The following is a 26,963-nucleotide window of genomic DNA, read 5'->3' as shown; positions in this document are numbered from 1 at the left end:
GTTTTGCATTCCCTCGCAATACTTTTGAGTTCCCTGGCAATGTTTTTGCGTTCCCTCGCAATACTTTTGCGTTCCCTTACAATAACTTGCGTTCCCTCGCAATAACTTTTTGCATTCCATTGCAATAAAGTTTGTGTTCCCTCACAATACAGCCTATTTCATTAACCTACAAGCACATTGAGTTGGCTAACCTAGGCTACTATAATTATGGAAAATATATTGAAGGTCCCTTTGAGTTAGCCTGGTCCTACCAGACTCGCGTACATTTCATAGTGTACAGAAAGTCTGGCCACTTTCCATTGCCAAGTGTTAACTTCCTTGAAGGCGAGTACTCTGTTGAAGTTTAAAACTATTGGATCTGCCCAGAGCCACTCTGGATCCGCCATAACCAATCGCTAACGTTTGGTCGTGACGTATTCTGGCTCAAACTAGCGCACGACCTCAACGTCATCGTTCTCAGCCACTCCCTCTGTTCGTTGATTGGACCTGCAGATTTCTGCAGGAGAAAACCCGCGAATATACCGCAGACCCAGACGACGTACTGAAGGGAAAATTGAGCGGAAGTACATAGGAGGGCGGAGCCAGGCTACCTTTGAGTTGGATCTGCTCCAAAAATGAATGGGTTTTCATTAGCCTGTGCTACACCTTTTCACCAAGTTTTGCTAAAACTGTACCTGTAGTTTTTGCAATATACACCGCAGTAGCCTATGATGGAGTAAATGGAAGCTCTCTGATAGCACATATGCCACTAACGCATGGCCGCTGTCACCAGTATTGCCACCGCAATACTACATTTCATTGTAATACTAGTTTTCATATATAACATTACTTAAGATTAGCCTACACTCAGTAAACATCACAAACTACTGCTGCGGCGTGCCGCGCTTATCATCATGACTTGGTGAACAGTGTTTTCCTGTGTTATTCCTGATGCATTCTACTGTCAGTGTAGCCTGGAAAATCCAGACCCTGGTAATCTAGAAAGATTAAAGGAAAATTCCGGTATTTAGCACTTTGAATCCCTTTTCTGGTTTGTTTTGGATGAAGTAGAGTGGTGGACACCGAAATTTTGATAATTGGTCCTGTCTCGACCTTTCTGAATCGTTTGAATCGCCTTTGACTTGTCAGAGTGGCTGCCAATAGGCATACTGTAGGCTACTCAGACATGTCCTAAAACAACCCTTAACGTTCGTTTTCAAAACTGTGCAACTCACCGAGTGGTTAGTGGTGTTCGTTGATTATTAAAAGCAAATATATCGGCGCAATGTATGATTTCCAGCCGTCTTATTTGTTATTGTGGAACTATTCACAACCGCTCAATATTTGAACCTGAAGCATAGACAGTGGCACAGTAATATCAACGTGCAATGAGTCTTCCAACAGAAATCAATGGGATTTTACAAAATGCCAAATAAAACACGACAGAAACTGTATTTCGCTACGCTACTTGTTTTGGAACATCAACGAACACCACTAACCACTCGGTGAGTTGCAGCAGCAGGTTTAAAATGAATCCCTAGCTGAAATTTAGTTTGAGTTTAAAGCAGTTGAGCAACAACATGAATCAAGGTTTATGTGAACATTTAAACCAAGATTAAAAGGATGGTTTAAATGTAAACCTGATTACCTTGTTACCTTACCTGATTAACTAGGTTTGAAGTTTGGTGCAGCTGGCTTAATGGATGAACCTTGATTTAATCCAGGTTACAACTTAATCCTTGTTGTTGCAACCCATCCCATAAGTGACATCAGGCTTAAACGTCCCACATACTCGACGCACCCGACCAGTAGCACGACAATGTGACGTCACAGAAGCGCCGTTACCATTTATACTCGTGCTAGTGGTCGCGACACTAGTTGCAATATTCTCCTGAACAGAGGTGTCGCTGTTGTGAAAAGACTAACGCTAACTACGTTACACAGCAGAAGAAACTGCAGTAAGAAACACTAGTAGCTACCTAGCTAGCTCTGTGATGGTACTTCAGACTTTGGTTGCTACTATTCACAACTACCATCATCATTATCATCTAGTTTCCAAGGTGTGTGCACAGGTAGATAGATAGATAGATAGATAGATGGATATATAGATAGATACCCGAGGGAAATTTTAATAATTTAAACAGTTTAGTTAGCTGGCTAGCTAGCTAGCAGCTGGCTGAGTTTGTGTAATTTCCTGAAGTGGAAAGAGATTTTGTTCAGGCTTAATAGATATCCTTTGTTTGAAAATAAATTGTTTCTATTCTTTCCTCTTAATTCCATGTGTTGCAACTCTCACTGGTAACTTTGTTAACTTATCCAGCAAACTATTAAAAATTCACGACTGTAACAAAACGTAAGTTACGCATGTAACTATGGATCTGTGAGACCGAGGGATGACCGTCACTACGGTCTAAAAAAGGAATGATCACCTTCGTTCTGCCTATCACCGAGACCATATGTCAACAAAGTCATGCCCATGACCTCCGGAAGCAGAACGACTCGAGCTTGTAAATAGCGGAGATTGCTCCCGGTTCAGCCTCCTACCTTGAGGATAGTGACGGTCATCCCTCGGTCTCATAGATCCATAGTTACATGCGTAACTTACGATCTGTTTCGACCTCACTCTGACCGTCACTACGGCCTAAAAAAGGGATGACACATACCAAAGAAGTCGCGAGGAGCTCTAGACTAACCATTAAAACCTCGCTCGGTCACGGACATGAGGGCAGCGTCGCCAACCGGAGCTGGGCGAGTGACGTCCACCCTATAAAACCTGGTAAAAGTGCAAGGCGTCGTCCATGAAGCCGCTGCACAGATATCGCTTGCTGGTACCCCCTTAAGGGCAGCCCAAGACGTAGCCATACTCCTGGTGGAGTGAGCCCTTGTACTCGAAGGGACTGGCCTGGCCGAACAAAGAGCCAGGAGAAAGCAAGTTTTCAGAGACAAAGATCGCAGATCTGCATCTAAAATGGGCTCATACGGGCCTTCAGTAAGCGACATCAAAACAGTGGGCAAATCCCAGTTTGGTGCCCGCAAAGTGCGAACTGGACGCAACCGGCGGGCCCCTTTTAAAAACTGACCAATCAGTGGATGCCTACCCAAGGGTCTGTTATCCGCACCCTGGTGAAAGGCTGAAATGGCCGAGGCATAAACCTTCACAGTACTGACTGCCTTGCCTTGATCCAAATAGGACTGCAAGAAGCGCAAAACTTGTGGCACAGGGCAAACCGCTGACTCAAGACCCAAGCAGGCACACCAATCCGAAAATATCCTCCACCTGAGTGCATAGCAAGCTCTAGTAGAAGGAGCCCTGGCGTTGTTCAGAGCCTCCTGCACAGACTCAGCTAGCTGTTCAATGACGGACTCTGCAGGGGCCAAACCCACAGGCGCAGGGCACCTGGGTTCGGATGCCAGATCTGCCCTTCCGCTTGGGACAGAAGATCCGCCCGGCAGGGTAACTGCCATGGCTGACCCTGCAGGAGCCGGAGAAGGTCTGGGAACCAAGGCCTCGCCGGCCACCGTGGAGCAACCAGCAGAACTGTGTGTTGGCCCTCCCTGATCCTCCGCAGGACCTGAGGTACAAGAGGGGATGGAGGAAAAGCGTACAACAAGCCTGTCGGCCAGTCTTGTGACAGAGCATCCAGGCCCAAACTGCCTCCCTGTCCCACGAGAGAGTACCACTCTGGGCAGTGAGTCGTTTCCGCTGATGCAAACAGGTCCACTCGTGCAGTCCCATACTGAGCCTAGACCTGGCTGACCATCTCTGGGTTCAATCTCCATTCCCCCGGGAGTGGCCCGGTCCTGGAGAGAATGTCGGCCGCCCTGTTCTCCACGCTTGGAACGCATACTGCCCTCACTGAAGACAGACGCGGCCATGCCCATGACAGCAACTCCTCCGCCACCTGGAGGCACCGCCGGGACCTCGTGCCGACTTGGTGATTGACATGATACACCGCCGAGGTGCTGTCTGACCTCACCAGAACATGTTGGCTTCGCAACCCTGGCAGGAACCTCTGCAGGGCGAGATGGATGGCCTTCAGCTCGAGGACGTTGATATGCTCCACGCCTCTCGCTGACAGCCCTTCCCAGACAGCTCCCCAGCCTGTCAGAGAAGCGTCTGTCGAGATGACTTGCCTCTTGTGAGGAAGGCCCCCCAGTGGAACACCCTGGAGTAAGAACCTCCTGTTCCTCCAAGGACGCAGGGCTCGGATGCAAGCAGGAGACACCCGCAACTTCACATGCCTGTCGTCCCTCGGGTGGAGCTGAAAGGCATTGAACCAACACTGCAGGGGGCGTGCCTTCAGCAGGCCTAATGGCAGTACCGCAGCTGCCGTTAAGCCCAACAGCCTCTGGACGTTGCGGGCGGTGACCAGTCTGCCCAGCCGAAAGCCTGTCAGAGCCTCGGTCAAGCTGTCTGCCCTCCGTGGAGTGAGAGACGCCGTCATGCTGACCGAGTCGAGGAGGACACCAAGGAAATCCGCCTGCTGGCGGGGCTGCAAGTTGCTCTTTTTCCAGTTGACCGTGAAACCCAGGGCCTGGATATGGGTCAGAACTGCGTCGGTGTCGGGCACCACCTGCACCTGAGATGGGGCACAAATTAGCCAGTCGTCCAGGTATGGTAGGATCTTTAGGCCCCGGACCTGGAGGGGGGCTAGCGCGGCTGCCACCACGCGAGTAAAAATTCTGGGAGCCAGCGAAAGGCCAAATGGGAGGACCTGAAACTGGAACACCCTGCCTAGGAAGGCGAAGCGGAGGAAGGACCTGTGTGCTGGGCAGATAGGGATGTGGAAGTATGCGTCTTTTAGATCCAGAGACGTAAACCACTCCCCTTCCTGGATGGAACGAATCACTATTCCAATGTGGACCATTTTGAATGGCAGCACCTTGAGGTACTGGTTCAGTGTGCCGTGCGTGCGGCGGTACTTCTGAGACGGCCCCTTTCAGAAGCAGCTCCTGGACCTCCTTGACAAGCACGGAATTTAAAAGGGGGTCTTTCACAGACGTCATCTTGACCCCTGAAAACGTAGGGGGCCGCCGTCGAAACTGTAGGCGGTAACCGTGAGTCACCGTAGCCACAACCCAAGAGTCTGGCACAACCCCTTCCCAGGAGGTCCTGGACAGCTGGGAAGGGCAATCGACGGGCAGCCCCGGATCCCTAGGCAGGACCGCCACCGCGGCCTGCACCTCTGCCTGCGCCCCGTCGAGGTCTTCGCTGTCCTCTGGGCCAGGGAGTTGGGGCTGAGCTCTGGTCCGGTGCATGAAAGCACCGGTCCTGCGGGGCAGCATAGTTGATACTTACCTGTGGTGTTCGGGCGGGCTGCCACCGCCCATACCTACCTGATGCTGCCCCGTGGGGAACCGGAGCCTGCCTGTGGCCCATACGCTGACCAATTTCCCTAGAAGCGCCAGCCTGTACCACTCTGTCCAGCACCCCCTGGGAGTCTGGATGGAACACACGCCCAGGCACCACGGGGAGACCTAACAGGTCTGTCCTGATGGCATCAGGGAGAGAGGTTTGGGCAAGCCACACCTGTCTACGGCACAGCACCGCAGAGGCCATAGCACTCCCCACATCACGCGTCAGCTGGGAGTGGGCTGACAGTGCGGCATCCACCAGGGCCCTTGCATCATGGTCCTCCGGGCTCATCGTTTTTTCGCAGAGCCGCCAGAGTGATAGCCAGGGCGTTGCCCATACGGGCTGCCCGTGCTGATGCGTCAAAGCAGTGCGTGATGAGACGATCCGTCTTGGCACACTCCTTACGCGGGCAGCGTGGATTGGGAGATGCATTGGCAGGCCCCAGGGAAGTCCAGGCGGCAACGGACTGCTCGACCGGTGGCATATCCCCCAGCCCCGAGTCAGCCGGATAGGCAGCCTTCGCCAGCTGACGGCAACCTGGATTGAATTGGGGGCGCTGTAGCGACTTACCCCATGCCGTCCGCAGCACCTTCATGTAATCCTCTGCCACGGGTATACAGGGTGGTGGGCTGCTGTGCGAGATGCCTTCACAGACGCCCCCAAGGGAAGCCATGTCTGGCATAGGGGCCTGAAGACCCAGGATCTTGGAGGCACTCAACACCAGTGACATCAAGGAGCCGACGGGGACCTCCCCCGGCACCGTGGATTCATCAGTTGGCTCCACCATGTCTGAATGTAGCTCATCCAGGAGGCCGTCCCCGCTTACGTCATCAATCGTAGAACGAGGGGCATGGAGCGACAGCACATCCACATCACCCAGATCAACATCCGCACCATGGCTCTCAGGCCTGGATGAGAAGCCTTCCTGGCCAGGGGGCAGAGAAGAGGATGACGTCCCCAGAGACGTGAAGCGACTCTGTGCCATCACCCTCGGTCACGGCAGCTGGAGCCGGGCGCTTAGCAGGTCCAGGGACCTCCACCTGGCCATGCCTGGAAGGGGACTCATGTTGCTGGTCCCGTTTACGCTTGTGCGTATGCTTACGGCCATGCCTATGAGAGTGGGACGGTCGGTCGGGTGAGAACCGCCTGTCCCGTCTGCCCTCACGCACGTGGCCACATGCCTGGTCAGCCCGGCGGAGCCGTTCCTCCCTAGGAAGGTCACAGGCTGCGCTGCAGGGGCTGTCGACATCCTCCAGGAGGTGGGCGGCCCCAAGGCAAGCGGGATACTCCCTATGCCCGCCATCGCGGCCCTACAGACTCTGCAGTAGTGTGCCTCCATAGCCTACCACAGAAAAACACAATGCAATACAATACAATACAATACACTAAGGCACTTACCTTGGCCGTTCAACGCACCGGGTCTGCAAGCAGCAGCCCGTAAAGAGATACAGCAGTGGTGTAATACAGTACACGGGTGGCCTGAAGCAGCGTGCGGACACGCTTAGCAGGCCCACACTGGCCCAGCTAGCTGCGGACAGCAGCGATGGGGTACACAACAGATATACAAAGAAGGCGGCCACCAATGCGCGAACGCTAGCGCCGACGTACACCAGTGGACAACTGGAAAAAAGACACACAGCAGCCCGCACCTTGTGCAAGACTGCACCTAGCAGACACAAACAGCTAAACTTACCTTTGCAAGTAGCCTAGCACACAACAACAAAGCTAACAAGAAGCACACAGTAACATTAGCGCCTAAGCGGCCGAGCACATACGCGCTGATCAGGCCCACACAGGTTCCGGCTGCCAGAGCAGTAAACAGAAATAATAACGGTGGCCCACGCCGGTGCGCAAACGCACCCAGCAGGCTCCCACCAAGCCCAACTAGCCGCGAACAGCCAGATAAGGTACACAGTAGTTAACAAAAAACAACCCGGAAACCTGGCACACACAAAAGGAAAATAACACTGAAACGGCGGCCCGCAGCAGTGCGCGAACGCAGGCAGCAGGCTCACACTAGCCCCTCCGCCGTGCGGTATGGGGTGAACTCAGGAAAGGCATCAACAAGTTAAACAAAGTTAAACGAAGTTTCCCGAAAAAACACAGGTTACTGCCACATGCAGACTAACAAACACAGTCAAAGCAAGAAAGCAGCGAAAGTCGCGCTACCGGTCGGGTGCGTCGGGTATGTAGAAGCCCTTAGTCTGCCACCTGTCCTTAAATTCAAGACCATTATCGCTTGTTTCAATTGGGGACCTTGCAGAATTGTTGTTTGTTTATTCAAAGTTTCAAGACAGTCCAAAGTAGCCTGGGCTATTAAAAGTGTCAGTTTATTGCACATCATTTTTACACCATTTTGAATAGCCACTGCATACCCGTGTTTGTTGGTGTGTTGTTGCAAAATCCACGGAATCATTTTATGCAAGCAAACTGCATACAGTGAGTCTTTATTGTTGAGGTCAGACATGCTAATCATCCAAACATCTTGAATCTTGCCCCCCCCTGTGCCCTGATTCAGTGCTGCCAAAACTCTGCTTACCCTCTCTGTCTCCGGTCTTGCGCTGTGCTGTGTGAGAGGGGGAGTGGCTACAGTAGAGCAGAGAAAGTCAATGTGTGCTTCTTTTACCGATATATTTATCTATATCTTTTACATTTCTTATCCAAACAATGTCAGACTTGGCACTGTACTTGCTTGTGCCCGTAGCAAGACACCTGCCACGTTTGAAATCAATCGGATAAACGGTTGGTTGATATGCGAATAACAGACACACAAACAGACAGACAAACAGACAGACAGACGTTCATGTCATAGACAGATGAGCAGGGCTGCAGCCAGCGCTGGAGAGAGTGTGTGAGTGCACTGCAAGAGAAAAAACAGCAAACTGGAGAGCACTGATTTTATCCACCCTCCACTTAGGCCATCCAATTAGCACACCTGTAGGCCAAAACAGGGAGAAGACAAGAGCAAGCCACATACAATGCACTGGCCAGCAAGGGAGAAAAAGGCAGACCCAGCACAGTAGAGCTGGGCCGTCACAATATAGCAGATGTTTTCTGTCTTGTAGACTGCATATATACATGTTCAACTGCATATGAGTTCTCGAGATGATGAACCCATGACCTTGGTGTTGTTACTACTATCTGGCTCCACATTTACATTTATTCATTTAGCAGACACTGTTGTCTAAAGTGACTTACATATGTCAACTATATTACAAGGGATTACAGTGTTTACCACAGAATTGAATTCCATTTGTGGTGGTAGGTTTGCAGACTTAACTTGAATACAACAGTTTTTACCAAATTAGCACAGCGTGGTTATGATGCTAACCAGATTTAAGCACAATTTAGTACAACCTGGAAAATCATTGTGTGGTGGTCAATGTTGATATTGTGGTGGGCCGCCACAAATAGGTCGATGTATGGAAAAGACTGGATTACATTGTTCCGAGAGCAACTTGGGGTTAAGGCCTAGTCCACACGTACCAAACCGATCTTTTTTTCCTCCGTCTTCCCTGGTACCTTATCAAGAATATTTGCGTCCAAACGGATCCATCTCAACACGACTCAACACGTTACTTCATACCCCAGGCCTATAGGTGGCACTGTGTCTTTACAGAAATTCACCAAAACTTGCAAAACTTGTGCTTTAAAACAGACAGAATAGGCTACGGCGAAATGGCTAGTGCAAGGAAACCAGAATTGTTTGTGTGGACTGATGGTCAACTGTCAACTGTAGTCAACTGTAAAACTAATAAACTTTATTTTACGGTTTGTGAAGGGTGCAGTCCCGTCCTTTATTTGGCTAACGCAGGTAGGCCTACTAATCACCTTTACTTTCTTTGGTTGTAGGATAGTCCGTGATTCACATTAGTTTTTGGCTATCACCGCAATTAGGCTACTAAACGCAAGGCTTACCCAAGTTCTAGGCTATTCTGTCGCCACATTTATAATATTGCTATAAAACCTTCGTTAGTAACAGTCAATACTTTTGCCTTCATCAAATCGTGCATTCGCATTCAGTGTGCTACCATCGGCTTAACGTGAGTTCTAAGCGTCTTTGTATGCTTATATCTGATTTCACTCGACTGTGAATGCATGTATATATGTTGTAAGACATGTAAAATAAATGAATGACACTGGCACTACGCACAAATTAATGTAGCCTAAACTTACACCGCACTTTCCTAATAACTTCAGTTCTCTCGCGTCACTGACAGTAGCTAGAATGCATAAAAAAACACCGGGAAAAACAGTGTTCAGTCCACCAAGTCATAAGCTATCGGCGCTGCACAGCATCAGTTGTGATATTTATCTTAACGGAGTGTAATCGTAGGTAATGTCATGTATGAAAACTAGTATTGTTAGGCAATACTATAAGTGCAAGTCCAGGGCAGCTGAGGTGTGGCGATGACATCATCGATACGCAAGCAGGATGTGCGGTTTCGCTGTCTAAACGAACTCAAACGGGCTACGGTTTCAGATTTCTCCACTCTGGGACCAGGTTTCAGAAAAGTGCGGTTTCGGGCAGTGCGTTTACAGGATTCGTTTGGACGCTCGGCCAAGACGAAGCAAAACCTCTGCGTTTAACCTAAAAAGCGTCTCCGTGTGGACAGGCCCTAAGTGCCTTGCTCAAGGGCACACTTTCAGGCTACTGCACACTAGCCTTAACCACTACACTACCACAGCCCCACCCGCTAGGAATACAAATACAGTGCACATTCACATACAGTACGTATGTGTGTGGTCATTTTTATGCTGGGAATATCCCAACTGACATCACATTCATTGGAACTTTCAGCAGCATTCTGATGATATATGGGGCAACAACCAACCAGAGCCATATAAAGGTAGAGTTGCGACAATGGGTGTTCAAAATTTGTTAAGGTCACGTGGTTCATGTAAACTTCAAAAAGTTCCCGGAAGTGATTGACAATGGATTAGAATGCATTAAATAAGCTACTGTTCAATGAGAGACAGAGCCACAATTTTGGGTAATTGATAGACAATAACTGCATTGATATACAATATTTATAACACAGTGTAATTATTGTGTAAACTGTGTAGTTATCCTACCATTACAACAATATTAAATTAAATTCCAGAGCTTGCTAAATGTCGGAAGGTGACCTTTTTTCCCTTTTACGTATGTGTCACTTAATATTAATTTCTGTACAAAACCAAGACGGGAGATTCTTTAGAAAACGCGCCCACGTGCGTAGCACCCACCCCATAAGTGTAACCTAGGCCTATCTAAATTATTGTTATAAAAAAATAACCTAGTACGTGACTCAAGAGCTGTAAACAGTGTTTTTGAGACTGCGTGTAGCCTACAAAAGCGTATGGAGATTTTCATTTTGCAACGAGAAACTGTAACACAGCTAGTCTAACATTAACTTGTTTGAGTTTTCTCCACAACGTTTTCTCTGGTAGTTCTTCAATGATCTGAGATAATGAGCGAACTACCTTAAATAGCTAGCGTCTCGGGAGAATAAAAAAAAGTTTAAAAGTTTTCTAGCATCTCTCCAGTGTAATGGTGTACATGTTAAGTTAACCGTAGCATTACCTACACAGTAACCCCATGGTAATGCGATACGAGTGATCATAATAACATAAAACGTGATATAGTCCTTGATAAATAACCAGGCTGAACTCATAAACAACAGGATTTTGTCACCGTTTGTCATTCACCGTGCTGTGAATACAGCATTAAGATGCTAGGCTAGGCTAAAGAGCTTGAGATTCAGAGAATTGATGCAATTTGATCAGTGATCATGCATCATATCAGCGCAAGCTTGGTTTGAAACTGGTTTCTGGGGGTGGGGTTTACACGATCCTTCACTGGGCTAGTGCCTGCTGTGTTAATATGACCGTGCTGATGCTGCTGCAGCTCCCTCAAATCTATATAGGTTCTCATGCATATTAGGCTAGCTTGCCAATGTAAATGAATGCAACATAAAAAAAAAAATCAGTAGGCTACTGCTCCTAACTGAAGAAACGTTTATGTTACTGTCAGGAAATTATTATTATCATTGTATAACAATTTGTGTAAGCAGAAATATTGTTGTGCTAAGTTCTAAGAACAGAGAGTACAAGTTAAGTGTGCACCCAGACAGACAGGAACTGCACCCTGTCTGTGTGTGGTGAGATAAGAGTATGTCACAATGAAGTCACTATGTCTTGCTTCCTATTTTCTGTGTGCATCTGTACAATAAAAGACACAGCTTTTGGGCTGCAGAGTCAGAGACTGATGGTGTGAGGAATTCTTCCTTACATTAGCAGGCTCTCCTCTTGGTACCAGAGTTTGTGGGCAAAGCCATACAACGTGTTGTGGTTCTTGTATCTATACATGGATTTCTATGGAACGTCACGAAAACATGCGTGCGCAACCAAGAGGCAGAAAGCACCATATACAGCATAGAGCAATGCAAAAGAGCAAAATAATAAAATTAGTTTTTGTGCTGAAAACTGCACCAATTCGAAATCACGATGGTTAGAGAATGTTAAATATGTTCAATATCCCTAATAGAATGCATGTCTTCGCCAAAAATGACAAAATATGATGTTATATTAATAATCCAAATGAACGTCAAACTTTGAAATATAGTCTGAAATGAGATGTTATTATCATTGAGACAACAGGGGTATACAAAAAAATCCGATTGTAGCTTACAGCAGCCGACTATTTAGGTTAAGTTTATAACGTTGTGGACGGCCACCAAGCAACTTCTGCCTCAAGGCTGCGCGCGCATCTAGTTTTGTTGGTAAACGGGAAACCCGTGTATATGTTGGGGTTAAATTCCCTGACAGTTACCAACAATGTTAACAACAAACTCAGCTTCACTGCTGCAAACAAAGTTGGCTATATGCTTCGCCATATAACGAACCAGCTAGCCTTGTGAAAACAAAATCTTTACCTTTTGTTTAGTCCACTGAAAGTTATCCACATATCAAACGATTAAATACACAGTTATGGAGGAATTGTTTTGGGGAAGCAGTTGCACTATATCCCACTTTTGCTGCCTTTAAGCCATTTAAATCCATAGCCTAGATGAGCATTGCGCATACGTTACAACTTGACGTGATGGTGAAGCTAAATGCCCAAGAAACGTCACGTCATAAAAGTTGTAGGCCTACTAAACGCAAACACTTAATGACAGCAGAGCCCGTCTGATGACAGCTTGTTGTGGTGGTGTAGTGCTGCCTAATTGAAATGGGATAGGCAAGGGTTATTTTATTTGATGAGGAGCTGATAAAGACTGAGCAGCAGAAAAGTCATAGTCAATACATAAATCATTTAATATTATAATTAGGCTATTGATAGCCTACTATTACTTTACTATTACTGTTATTATTATTATTATTCGGATGAGGCAAAGGAATGTAAATCTGAGTCTGAAATGTTGGCTACAAACAGTCTATACCATAGACTGTATATACAGTCGATGGTCTATACTGCTTTATACAACAATTGGGTTCTATGGAACTATTTATTTGTTTCTGATTGGCCGAGTGACGTTCCATGAGTTGGAATATCCCTGGACATTTCAACTCAGACTCAGCACAGCTAATAATATCACTCCGCGATACAATGCGAAGATTTGACACCCAGCTCTCCACTATTTCAAGCAATGGGTTACTCCTTAGCAAACCATAACGAAACAGTGCTTCACCACATCTGTGGATTAAGCCACACAGTCAACTCAATGCAAGTAAGATAAACGAGGATGCTAATTGTTCTCAGCATTGCCAGCATTGTGTATAATATGATTGTCACTTGGAGGAGACTTGTAAATAACTAAAGTTGGCATAATTAGCTTACCGCTGCTAACGTGCTAGCATCGTCACGTCAGGCTGTGCACAGTAGTGTAACATTTATTCACTATACATTAATAAAGTTGACTGGTTCTGCAATGTAGACTATGTTTCCGTTTTTTTGCAGTACCATGTCCCTTACATGACATGGCCCAGTGTCCTTGTAACATGCATGCAGCAAACCTAGATATGAATGTGATTTCAACATTTCTTTCAAGAAGACATGTAAACCACAAAGACCCATAACGAGGGGAACAACACCCGTGGGAATATCCATGACCAACCCCACTCTCACTCGTGCTATATTGCTTAAGTAACTGCACTGCTGCTATTATTAATTGTTAACTTCCGGGAACTATTTGAGGATTCCATTAGCTGCCATTGTCATTGCCATTGAAAAAAATGGAACATTAGCCTCAATGGAGTTGTCGCAACTCTACCTTTATATGGCTCTGCACAGAACCAGCTCACAGTGTTCTGATTGGATGGTCGTGATAATTTGCCTTTTGATGATTAAAGTTCTCTAGAAAAAAAATACTGTCCAATATCAATGGGAACGTGCCAAAGCAGTATTACTCAGGACCATTGTCCAGCAACATTGCTCAACAAGCTTTGTGTATCATCAGTTTGAGGGGTCATATACTGTAATAATGTATCTTTACTTTGCAGGAACTTGAAAAGGTTCTCAACAAATCACACCAAAGCAAAGACAAGGAGAACGGGAAAGAGGAGTCAGGGTAAGTGAGCAGTGAGATTTCACAACTGTACTGGTACTAACAGTTCTGAGAAAAGCCAATTTGTAAACTTTGGCATCACGGCACTCATCAGACGCCGCCAGTGGGTGTTGGCCTTACGAGTAACAACCACTGAATGCCCTGGGGGCTCACATTATTATTGTTTGTTCTTTAGACTTGTTTGGCGGAAGGCAGTGAGACATGGAATGTAATTACCATCAGAGCTCTTTCTTGACATTTTATCACAGATTGACACATGTGGCAAGCAATGCAAAAAGTTGGGCAGGTCTAAACCCATAGCAAGGACATAGGTGTGGCACAGATTATTGTGAATTCTGAGGAATTGCCTCTATTTCTTGGAGGCTAAGTACTTTCGTATTGAAGGTCTTGGGCAAGAACATACATGAACAGACTGTGCTTGTGAATGAGATCATACTTTCTCATTCTTATGAGACAGCTGTTTACATCTGCGTGCTGATGCACACCACCAACACCACAAATCTAAAAGCACAATCTGATGTTGTTGGATGTGATTAAATTGCACATTGATGTAATTACCAGATTCCAAGAAATAAAATAAAAAAGAAAAGGACAAAATAGCCCAAATCAGAGTTAATGTTTCGGGAGGCTCTGGAGAAGCGTGAGACTGTCTTTTAGTGAAGTTGATTTTCAATATGTTCTTACATTGAAGAGGTGCATCAGCACCCTTGAGAAACTAACAGTACCCCTCTTATCTACAAGTTAAGAGTATAGAAAAACCTTGACTATAGCAACCAATCAACGTTTAGAAACTCAACCATGATAAACAATTATGGTAACACTTTACTTGAAGAGTGACATGACACTGTCATAACCCTAACCCTAACTTGTCATGACAAAACCTGAATGACACTTAAAGGAGCAACCCGAAACTAAAAAACAGACCAGGCCTCTATTTGAGACCGACATTTAACCCAAACCTGTAGCCACACCAGGCGTTTAAAAGAGACAGGCGTCTATTTGGGACTCGGCTATTATTTTAAGTTTTACGGTATGCTGCCTACCAGAGACTGTTTTTAAGTCACATCGTGGCAAATTTCATATGATGATGCATCATTCCACAAAATGGTTTGTCTTCTCTATCATATAGTTATTCAATAGGCTTAACAATAAACATATAGCCTTAACTCAAAATTGCTGTTAAGCTTATCATTTTGATCTGTGAAAAATGTCACATGCAGCCATGCCTAAATTCTGCTCACTGCACATCTATTAAAGGCTAATTTATTATAATTCATATAATTAATAATAATAATAATAATAAGTAATGAATTAATATAATATCCAATGTTCATTATTGAATGCTTAGCTGGAATGATGCTTTTTCATATCATCCTGTTTTTAAAGCATGCCTACATACACGTTATGGGTTTTCTACATGAATAGCATGTTTGAACGGGCACGGCAAGTATAAACTGCTCACAATGTAGTTTATGGCAATGTGGTTATCACAGAACAAAGACCTATTTTATTCTTATTCTTTCTATTTTATACAATCTTTTATTTCTTGACTGTATATGAAGAGCCTCTCATTAGGTGTCTAGTTAGGCCTATTCAAATACATAATGCCCCACGTTGATTACAACCTTGTTAACATTTTTACATGTTAAACATTTTATTAAAAATTACTGTCTGCCGATATATCGGTTATCAGTTTTTCAATAGCCTAACTCAAATATTGAAATGGGTAGGTTATCAGTCTTCAAAATACCATATTAGTCAGGCTCTATAGGAGATGGAGACAAATTGACATACACACACCAAATGCACACACACACACATCCACACAATTAGACACACACACACACACACACACACAGAGGCACGCATATACAAGCATACGCAAAAGTTGCAAGAGTAGGGGGTGGAGTAGGAGATGAAGACAAATTGTCAAGCGGGAGAGGATGAGCAGGACTGAGCGGCGGTCATATTGTGTACCGCTATGCGGTACATCTAGTTGTGTTAGCTCTGCAATATTTCCCCACTCCAGGGAGAAAGTTATTCCCCAGCCGCCCCACCTCCTTCCCCTTCTCATCTTGTGTGTGTGTGTCACGGTTGCTAGGGGAGATCTGGACCCAAACGCAGGGCAAAGTACGGCAAGGCAAGGTAATCTTAGGCTACGTTTATACGGTGACGATGAAAAGAGAAGACGCAGAAGTGGCATCTCGTCTTCATTTTTTTATTTGCGTTTAGACGAGCATTCTCAGGGGGAAATCTTTGTTTATATGAAGACGTATGGAAGAATATTAGACTCAAAAGTTTTGTACGTGTGTATCACGTTTTGAAACTGTAGAAATTATTTGTAACTGTAAAAATGATCTGTACAAGTAATTGTCAATATCACAAATATGCCCTACAGTTACAAATCTATTCTACGGGTACGGATCGGTTTTACAGCTACAAATCATCCTACAGTTAAAAATATTTTACAATTACAAATATATTCTACAATTACACATCAATATTCTACGCACAAAAAACTGCTCTACAGTTACAAATCTTTTCTACAGGTGTACAGACTTTTGCACCACCTTAGGGATGAGAAGTGTCTCATATGTATTGTGTGTGTGTGTAACAGGATTTGTAACTGTAAAAATGATTTGTGATTTAACAAAAAAATAACACGAACAATTTTAAGTATTACTCATATGTCGTTCACTTACAAATATATTCCACAGGTATGAAATATTCCACAGTTGCTGTCTTTCAATTACGAAACTATTCTGCCATTACAAATCTCTGCTGCTCGCACAAGTATTTTCTACAAGTATACAAATCATTTTGAGACTGTTCTGGCGCTTCCTGTTGAATAGCCAATGGCGATCCTCAGGTTTGGCTAGCCAACCATGAATCTCAGTTCACTAACCAATCACAGAGCAGGAGCAGCGCCGTCGTCGTGGCCATAGACATAATATACATAGACGCCGCATTGGCTGCTGGAAACGAGAAATGCGGCCGCCATCTTGGACCGGTCATACTCCTCGTTGCGTTGCAGCAGAAGACACAAGATGCCAGTACTGTGCAGCATGTTCCTGCTCAAATCGACGAACCATCGCAAACAGGGCTCGGGGGATTTACTTTTCTCAAGTAAGATTTAACATTACCGTACTAATGGTTGTATTTTGTGAATAGAATATTACCAGAGAGTTGAGAAGGAGCAAGGATCTTTGATATTACTGTATGAGAATCGTAGTCAACTAGCTAGGCTGTTTACTCGGTGTTCACCTGGCTATGAACTGAGACTTAATAAGTCATATTCCATAACACTGACTTAGATTACAACTGACACAAAAAGGCTATTGTAGAAATAAATCATACTAGATTTGGCTGGCGAATTTTACACAAGTGGCACAGACTGTAGCCTATATTATTGGGCAATCGCTAGCTGCTACTTGTAGCCTAAGCGTGTTGGTAGCTTCACTATTTTCTGAATAAAGTAACTTTTCAATAGCTTAACTTCTTTATTTATCAAGTGGCTTAGCCACACAAGCTACACTTTTCTTGTCATGTGTAATTGGCACAATTTAAAGTAGCTTCCTATGTAGAGAACTAGCCTACTGCTGTGTTTGTGTTAATAATACATTTGACTGGGTGGTAGTATTGTGTAGTGTTTTATTCATAGCAGAGTAACTGATAGTTTAGCTCACTACAATGTCTAAGTAGCTTGCCCAACACTGTATTATTCACATGTTATTTACCCTAACAAGAATAAGATGCCTCTCAAATTCCTTTATTCATTTTATTCATTTATTTATTTTATATCTCCCCAGAACAACTGCCTTGCTCAAGGAGACTGTGAATGAACTGAATAGTCTCCTCACATCCCTGGAACTGAGGAAGGTGCAGCTCTTCATTGCAGTATTGGAGGGCATCTGCTACACTGTGACTGAATATTTGATTTATGAGCTCCACCTTCATCACCTGCATTCACCACTCTGTGTCCCATTTCCCCATCGTCTGGTTGACTCGGTCCTCTTTTAGGGAGTTTACCCAGTTTCACTATGTACTGCTATCTTATTTGCCCACCTGCTGTCTGAAGCACTTTTTTCTTAGCCAAAGTGTACCCAAGCAATTTTAGCAAGGTGGGAACATATAAAATTACATGCACCAGTTATCGAAATCATAGAACCAACTGCATGACAGTAACCTCTGTCTCACTGAGCCTGTGAAGACACTCCCCGATTCTTTACTGATTGCAATGAACGGGGCTGATCTTAGCAGTTTCTAAAATGTTTCTTAATTCTTATTTATTTAATCTCTTCATTGGGGCTGAAAGCTTTCTGTGAACTGTAAATAACAGATGCTGTTGATGAACCCATTGACACTGTACAAGTGACAAGTCACCTTTTTGTCTTGAATTGATTAAGTTACACTTACTATGCCAAACCAATGTCTGTTTTTTAAGGATCAGAAACAAACCTACAAACTTGCACTTTACAATATTTATGGAACTTGTCTAACAAATGCTGTTGATATTGAACCCAGTTACTCCATTTCCTTTACTTATGCCACACCAATGTCTGTTCATCAAACTTTATTTTTGATGGCACTGAACTGAAAATGTTAATGGATTTTTTCTGTCAATTTAACCCATTAAAACTTGTATCAAACCAGTTTCTGTCTATGCTGTCAAACATGGATTAGTTATGTTCCCAGTGTTTATATTGGATGTCATCACTTTATAATATATCATATATGAGAATATTCTATTACTATTAAGCCCACTATGAATATTAAAATACACACAACCATGTTTCCTGTATACAGCTTTTCTACTGGAAGGTTTACAACTTATTCTGTCAATTTACCCAAGTTTGTCACTAAACCACATAGGCCTACTTGGAATACCCCTCAGATGTCTGAATGGCACTGATCTCACTTAAATGTTTATAGAACCTTTCTGTGAATAATGCTGTTGATGGAACTTTTCTGTCAACTGTGAACTATATTTAACTCATTAAACTTGTATCAAACTAGTTTTGTCTATGCTGTCAAACATGGATTATGTCCCCAGTTTTGATATCGGATGTCAGGTCACTTTATATCATATATCAGAATATTCTATTACTGTTAAACCCACTATGAATATTAAAATACGCTAAATCATGTGTCCTATATCATAGCTACATGTATGACCTTTGCAGCAAAAAAACCGAGTGAGAATCTGTTCGGTATTCAGTGAGATATGATTAATTAAGTGCGCTGACAGCTCATCTCACAGGCCAAACAGATTACACTGAGTGGAGTGGATGACCGGTCCAAGATGGCGGCTCCAAATCTGGTCAGCGCTAGTAAGGAGTAGCGGTCGATGCGGCGTCTATGTATATTATGTCTATGGTCGTGGCTAGTTGTGTGGGTGCAACCAAACTTGGAGTCTACGCTTGGAGCACGCTAGCAGAGAATGTCTAATTAAGGAACGGGCTCCGATGCTAGTTTCCTATATTCCTTGAGGTACATTGATAGTTAATACAGCCAGTGTACCTGATACACGGGGCAAGTCGTTAACAAAATGTTTCCCCTCTCTATCGGCAGTTATCTTTCGGCTGTTCCTAGGTAGTTAAGTTATCAATTTATTTACATTTCAAATGGGCGACTTCAGCTATGTTAATTACAGTCATCGTTTTACATTTCTGATGGTTTGTTAACTTTGATAATTTGCCAACTGTACCTGTGCAGATAAGCTACTACAAATACAATCATGCTTTTCCAGAATGCTCTCTTTCTACATAGTGTTTCAGTGTGCATGTAAATATGCATCGTTGTTTTTGTCTATTCATGTAGCCTAAGCCAGTGTTTCTCAAAGTGTGGTTCGCGAGCTGGCATGCTAAAATATAATAGGCCTATAGATGATTTGTTTGCGATGTTGAACAACTTTTATGTAAATCCAAACAGTTCTGTAACACTGCCTATGTAAGCTACGCCAGTTTAAATCATGAATCCTCTGACAATAAGCAAGGTAATAAGCAATGAGTAGGTCTACTATTTTTTTTGTTTAGCTAGGTGGTCTGTGAGGTTTTTTTTATTTATTGGTTAAGTGGTCCTTGTTCTGAAACACTGATGTAATATCTCTTATCAAGGGCCTTCAAGATCACTCCACTGGATCACTGGACCATTATTTACATCAGCATGGAGAACATGTAGCCTACCACTGAATAGAAAATACATCTCCTTCCCTCCTATATTTGTTCTTTAAAATGGGTTTCTTAGGTCTATTGTATTCTAGTCTTTGAACACCATTATTGTAGACTTCTCCCCTGTCCTGTCTGATAAATTTAAAATTGCATTTTTAAATATTATTCCCTAATGCTGGGATATGTGAACTTTAATAAATAATTTTATTCATTAGGCTTACGTTTTTATCCAAAGCAACTTAGACATCAATTCTTACCAGAGCCAGTTTCTCAGAGCAAGTTGGGGATAGGTTCCTTGTGGCAGCTGAGAAACAAAATCACAACTTTTCTGGCTACTGCATATGGTGCACACATTGTAGTTAAATATACAACTAGGAAAAATAGCAATCGTCATACAGTTTCTCATTGCATAGTTTATTCATTGAACAACTGGAACTCTGGTCACCGTCTGAAACACTGAAATTGTTGACTATACTGCATTGAACTTGCAGAAAACAACACTAGATCAAGCCAAAACCATAATTGCTTTATTTCAGTGCTGCATTCATAGCTTCTTTGAAGGTGTCATACATTCTTGTCCCTAGGGGGAGTTTCAAAGTACAGTCGGCATTGCCCCTGCCAACAGACCATCCCGTCCAGAAGACCACCAGGTCTTTCAATGTCTCTAAAGAAACTGTAAGAATTAAAAGACAATATCAGAAAATACTTTTAGTAGTAGTTTGTTTGTTATACAATGCTAGCCTGGTTAGCGCTTCGGACTTGTAACCGGAGGGTTGCCGGTTTGAGTCCCGAACAGTAGGCACGGCTGAAGTGCCCTTGACCAGGCACCTAACCTTTATTATTATATTACTGAATAGAGTGTATGGCAAATGTTGTCATCACAATCACAAAAGATACTTTTGAAAAAATACTTTCACATATTTTTCAGTCTGCGATTGGTTCAAGTACAGATCTCTCATCAAATCCAAATCACTCTGATCAGCCAGGTTTCAAAATCTGAGGGGGGGGGGATCTTAGGAAATATTTGTCATACCACTTACAACGTATTGTCTGAGGTAGGCTGTGACACGGCAGTCTTCCATTTCATCTTCGTCAACCTCCGCCTCATCTGGTCAAACCACTCTTTTCAAAATCATCTGCAACAAAAACAGTGTGCCCTGTTTGGAATACTATTGTGCACTGTACCATAGTCATGATGTACTTTATTCTGTCAGTTGTTTTCCTCCATTTACAAATGTACCTTTGCAAAAAGAATGTGAGAGGATGAGTCATGCTTGCCATGTTTAAATTGCCATGCTTGAACATTAATACCTTAGGATCCATCAGAGATGAGACACCTTGTAGGAACAGAACTCTAGCCAGTTCTGGCCGTTCTGTTATCATTGGGAGCACCCCAGTATCCCCACGTAGCCCTCTTTTAAGGCCTGCTTTTCCCGTCTGCCTATGACCTGTTAAACGCATCATAACAACAATATTTTAACCTTATGAAGAACACCTCCTTCCCCCAACATTCTAAATCCCATATTGCTATGAAGCATAGTTATGTTATACACCATTTGGAAGCTTGGACACTTGGGAATCCATACATCATAACCTTTTTCATGTCATCTGTATAGTGCTTTTGATTTTACTCATTTTGAGTAGGCCTAAACTGTTCGCCAAAGGCCATCATCTCTGGCCCCAGGTTGATAAAAACAAAAGCAAGCTCTGATTTAGCCTAGTCTACTGTATGTATAATCATTAATTAATTATAAAATAAATCATGGACCTACACCAGTAATCCTCACTATTTTTCTCACAAGAGACACATTGGCAGTGCAAAATCAAAAGGAGAGCCTCTTTTACGACAACGTACTAAGTCACCTTTGCAAATGTGCATTTCTACATATAAATTGGACATCCCACAAAAAAGAAATAAAACAGCCAATACATTTTCATTTAAGACCAGTCATCTAATACTGGGATGAGTGGAAGCTGGCATGCGTGTCCTTGACTTTCTTCATGCTGTAATTGTAGTAGCAGGTTTGACAATACCCCCTTTAGGAAGCACCATTAAGGCTTAATAACTTCCTTTCACCTTCATTATTGTATTTGGGTGAAGGGAGATGTATAATTAAGATGTTTTTTTGTTTTCACAGTGCAGGATTGTATGTTTATGAAGCACATTTGAAAAAAAATATTGACTGTTACCACATACAGTGGCCACTTCTTTCGTGTTTTCTGTGATTCATGCAGCTGTGTGAAATGTATTACAACTTATCGCCACAAGGTGGCAGTTTAAGTCCACTGTAGCATTTGTAAACAGGGCAGCGGAGTGCATTCAAAGGCGTTGCAGTGGCAGTGATATACTGTAAGCAGAACGAAACTGAAGATCACCTCGTTGAAGTCATACAGTAGACTAGGCTAAATCAGAGCTTGCTTTTGTTTTTATCAACCTGGGGCCAGAGATGATGGCCTTTGGCGAACAGTTTAGGCCTACTCAAAATGAGTAAAATCAAAAGCACTATACAATGGATACTTATTATTAACTTATAACTAACTCCCTCCTAACTAACAGCAATCTGTTGAGCATCAAACCTACTACGGTTTTTCTGCAGTAAAGAGTTTCTGTTGCCTACTATAAGAGTTCATCAAGTCCAAAGTAGCACCTCACAATCTGGAGGTAGACCTGGCATACGAGGCCTAATGGTTAGCACACCTCTTGATAATAATGCTAGCCGCCTGCCTCGTTTTGCTGAGCCTACCTTATGACCGACTGACAAACTCCCTTAAAACTTTGACCGCATTTGTTACAAACTTGAAACAAAATGTCTTCAAAAGTATGTTGAGTGTTGTTATTTATTTCCATCCACACACTACATTTCCGTTAGCACTTGTATGCTGCTTAAACTGACAGACTGATTGAGTGGGATTTGGCTAACTAGCGGTAGCTTGCTATATATAATAGTTATTTGTCTGTTGCCCACATTAGTTGCCATTGATTGATCTCACCTCGTTGCCCCGTATATCAGGTACACTGGCTGTATTAACAAGGAATAGTGGACATAGAACATGTCTGTGTGGTGTAGGCTACCAACATACTTCAAGGAATACAGGAAACTAGCGTGCTCCAAACTTATTAGACTCCAGGTTTGGTTGCACCCACAGACAACGACGGCGCTGCTCCTGCTCTGTGATTGGTTAGTGAACTGAGATTCATGGTTGGCTAGCCAAACCTGAAGATCGCCATTGGCTATTCAACAGGAAGCGCCAGAACAGTCTCAAAATGATTTGTATACTTGTAGAAAATACTTGTGTGAGCAGCAGAGAGTTGTAATGGCAGAATAGTTTCGTAATTGAAAGACAGCAACTGTGGAATATTTCATACCTGTGGAATATATTTGTAAGTGAACGACATATGAGTAATACTTAAAATTGTTCGTGTTATTTTTTTGTTAAATCACAAATCATTTTTACAGTTACAAATCCTGTTACACACACACACACACACACAATACATATGAGACACTCTTCATCCCAAAGGTGGTGCAAAAGTCTGTACACCTGTAGAAAAGATTTGTAACTGTAGAGCAGCTTTTTGTGCGTAGAATATTGATGTGTAATTGTAGAATATATTTGTAATTGTAAAATATTTTTAACTGTAGGATGATTTGTAGCTGTAAAACCGATCCGTACCCCTAGAATAGATTTGTAAGTGTAGCGCATATTTGTGATATTGACAATTACTTGTACAGATCATTTTTACAGTTACAAATAATTTCTACAGTTTCAAAACGTGATACACACGTACAAAACTTTTGAGTCTAATATTCTTCCATAAAGACGCAAGAGTATGTGATATTCGATTGGATATGCATTCCAGACCGCTGGGTGCTGGTGTGATAGAACCCCGGTACGTCACGCGCAGACATTCTAATTTGACAGTTTAGCCAGAGAGGTAATCAAGGATCTTTGGTTTAGCCGTTTAGACGGAGACGCAACCCGGGTCGTCTTCAAAACTCTACACTCTGGAAGCAGTCTTCAGATTTTTGCGTCTTCAAGCCCCGATGGTGGGGTTTGCCGTGTAAACGAAAGGCATTTATGATAAAATATTTTGTCGTCTTCCTTCGCAATCGTTCTCGTATAAACGGCCCCTTAGAATTACAAGAATCTTTATTCCCAACTGAACAAACCGCATGTATACCTCTACACAAAACAACTAATGGCCGACACAGACTGAGGGGTTTAAATACACAGGAGTAACAGGGCACAGGTGGACAAGGAACAAGGTAAAACAAGAGGCAGGTGGAAACAATAATTAAACTAACAGACTAACGAGATCAGGTGAGGGGCAGAGACAGGGAACAGAGACACATGGCAAAACAAACAAAGGAACACATGGAACAGGACACAGGAAGTAAACAAGAGGAGCAGACATGAAGGAAAACACTAAACAGGGAAAACAAAACATGACAGGACCCTTACAGTGTGTGAGACCTCAGCACAGACGCCTGCAAAGTAGGCCTATGTAGGGTAGCCTACCCACTCCCTATACATTGATATATGATTGACTTGATGCATAATAGAAAACTGATTAGCGCAAATGAAAGTGAAAAACATTACTGTGACCCTGAGGGCATAAACGTTGTTTTACATAGTGGGTTTCATTTAGTAAGCAATTCGCAGCATATTGTCTCACCACCTTTTTCGCCATTGTTATCGTTTCGTAAGGCTGGGAGTGTCAGAATGTGCTTTTGTCCATGTATGAACGGAGAAGTCCTAATATGGTGTGAAGGGGAGGAGATGAAAACACACACACACACACGCATTCACACACACACACACGCATTCACACACACACACACACACATGAGCACACACACACACATGAGCACACACACACATTCTTGCTGTTGTATTTAAAGTGTGTATGGCCTGAGGTCCTGTGTCCTGCTACAGGGGCCTACCTCACATGCTCGCCTTTTCTTCCCTGTACTGGGCCCCTGACTGAGTGCATCTGTGCCAGTTTAGCAGCTGAACACATTTTATTTGAACTAATAAATGTGTCATTGCATCTGTCTTGTGTAGCTCAGAGAAAGAGCAGCTTGCTGAGGAAGAGGAGGATGAATTGAAGGAGGTGCTGGATCTGAGGAAGATTGCAGTCCAGCTGCTACAGCAAGAGCAGCAGAACAGGTATGATATGAAACATTCTGAAACATGTACACATTGTACTTGACCCTCTTTTGTTCTGTTTCCTGCATTGGTATTCCTAATTCCTGCAGGTGGGGTTTGGGGTTGTTTATATGACTTTCCATATTAAACCACAGATGTGCTTGGCTTTGAAAAGGTTCATCCTTGATCTTATATGTCATCATCTGCATGACTCTTGATTTGCTTTTAGTCAATGTTGCTTTCTCCAGAAAAGTGTACAATGGCCAACAGGTGCAAACATACTGCATATTAAGAAAACACATGCAAGTTGACAAAACACACACAATTTAAAAAAAAACATCTTCATCGATTTGACAACACATGTGCAGCATTTAGAAAACATGCTGCAAATTCAGACTACCCATTATAGAAACGCAATGTATATTCACACAACTAGACGGAAGTATTTCCGGAGGATACTTCAAAGTGATTGACACATCTGGACATGAGCAAATGAGCTAAAACGTAAGTGAATGCCACCGTTAGTAACACCTTTACTTAAGAAAACATCTCTCAACCCTGCTCAAGTTGAGAACTACCGTCCTGTCTCACTACTACCTTTCCTATCCAAAGGTATCGAACGAGCAGTTTCCAAACAGGTCTCTGAATTCCTTTCACAGAACAACCTTCTGGATCCAAATCAATCTGGGTTCAAAAGCGGCCACTCTACCGAAACGGCTCTGCTGTCTGTAACAGAAGTCTTAAAGGATTTAAGACTTATTCTGCTTGACTTATCGGCTGCCTTTGACACAGTTAATCACCACATCCTTCTCTCTATACTCTCAACATGGGAATCTCCAGCTCTGCTCTCTCCTGGTTTGAATCCTACTGTACCTCACAGGACTCTCGTTTAACGTATCATGGCTGTCCGTACCTCACTATCTCACCACAGGGGTCCCCCAGGGCTCAGTGCTGGGCCCCCTTCTCTTTGCTATCTACACCACCTCTTTGGGACAGATTATCCGTTCGCATGACTTCTCATACCACTGCTATGCAGACAACACACAGCTCTATCTGTCCTTTCCACCTGATGACTCCTTGGTCTCGGCACGGATCTCAGATTGCCTCTCAGACATATCTACATAAATGAAGGCAAACCACCTCCAGCTAAACCTCTCAAAAACTGAACTGCTGGTTCTCCCAGCTAAACCTACCATACATCATGACATCAACATCAAAATTGACTCCCTGTCTGTTGCACCTACCAGGGCTGCAAGACATTTAGGAGTCGTTCTCGACAACCAATTAACCTTCTCCGATCATGTTGCCTCGGTCGCCCGGTCGTGCCGTTTCACACTCATACATAAGGAAAATCAATTACTTGACTCAAGATGCTACCCAACTGCTAGTACAAGCAATAGTCATCTTACGACTTGACTACTGTAACACCCTCCTGACAGGTCTCCCAGTCTGCACAATGAAACCCATTCAGATGATCCACAATGTGGCGGTGCGCCTGGTCTACAACCAAACCAAAAGGGCACATGTTACTCCGCTGCTCATCCAGCTACACTGGCTACCTATGGCCGCCCGCATCAAATTCAAGTCTCTACAAAGTAGTGTCCGTTTCTGCTCCCACCAACTTGAATGCCCTCATACAGGCATATGCTACCTCCCGACTGTTCCCGACTGTGCTCCACACAGACCGCTACCTTTTTAAGTTGTCCTAGAATTGTTGAGAGAATTGCTTTAAAAAGCTTAAACTGTTTATCATGTTGT

At 43.7% G+C, this 26,963-nt stretch overlaps 1 protein-coding gene and 2 long non-coding RNA genes across 7 annotated transcripts in view; 2 read left to right on the top strand and 1 right to left on the bottom strand.

Moving 5' to 3' along the window:
- Positions 1-26,963, top strand: part of lrch2 (leucine-rich repeats and calponin homology (CH) domain containing 2) — a 94,682-nt gene that overhangs the window by 35,312 nt on the left and 32,407 nt on the right. For all 5 annotated transcript variants that reach the window (XM_042091950.1, XM_042091949.1, XM_042091948.1 and 2 more), the window contains exons 10-11: positions 13,820-13,887; positions 25,122-25,226. In XM_042091950.1, the coding sequence (XP_041947884.1) occupies positions 13,820-13,887; positions 25,122-25,226 (173 nt within the window). The remainder of the gene's footprint in view (positions 1-13,819; positions 13,888-25,121; positions 25,227-26,963) is intronic.
- Positions 19,267-20,268, top strand: LOC121708977. Its single transcript, XR_006031809.1, has 2 exons — positions 19,267-19,476; positions 20,001-20,268. It is a non-coding gene; the product is annotated as an uncharacterized LOC121708977 (long non-coding RNA).
- LOC121708974 lies at positions 20,450-23,179 on the bottom strand. Its single transcript, XR_006031807.1, has 4 exons — positions 23,136-23,179; positions 21,366-21,502; positions 21,095-21,190; positions 20,450-20,727 (listed from the first exon to the last, which is right to left on the bottom strand). It is a non-coding gene; the product is annotated as an uncharacterized LOC121708974 (long non-coding RNA).

Source organism: Alosa sapidissima, chromosome 5, assembly GCF_018492685.1.
Source record: "Alosa sapidissima isolate fAloSap1 chromosome 5, fAloSap1.pri, whole genome shotgun sequence".
Lineage (NCBI taxonomy): Eukaryota > Metazoa > Chordata > Actinopteri > Clupeiformes > Clupeidae > Alosa > Alosa sapidissima.
The sequence above is the reverse complement of the archived record's forward strand: the minus strand, read 5'-3'. Positions and strand labels throughout refer to the sequence as shown.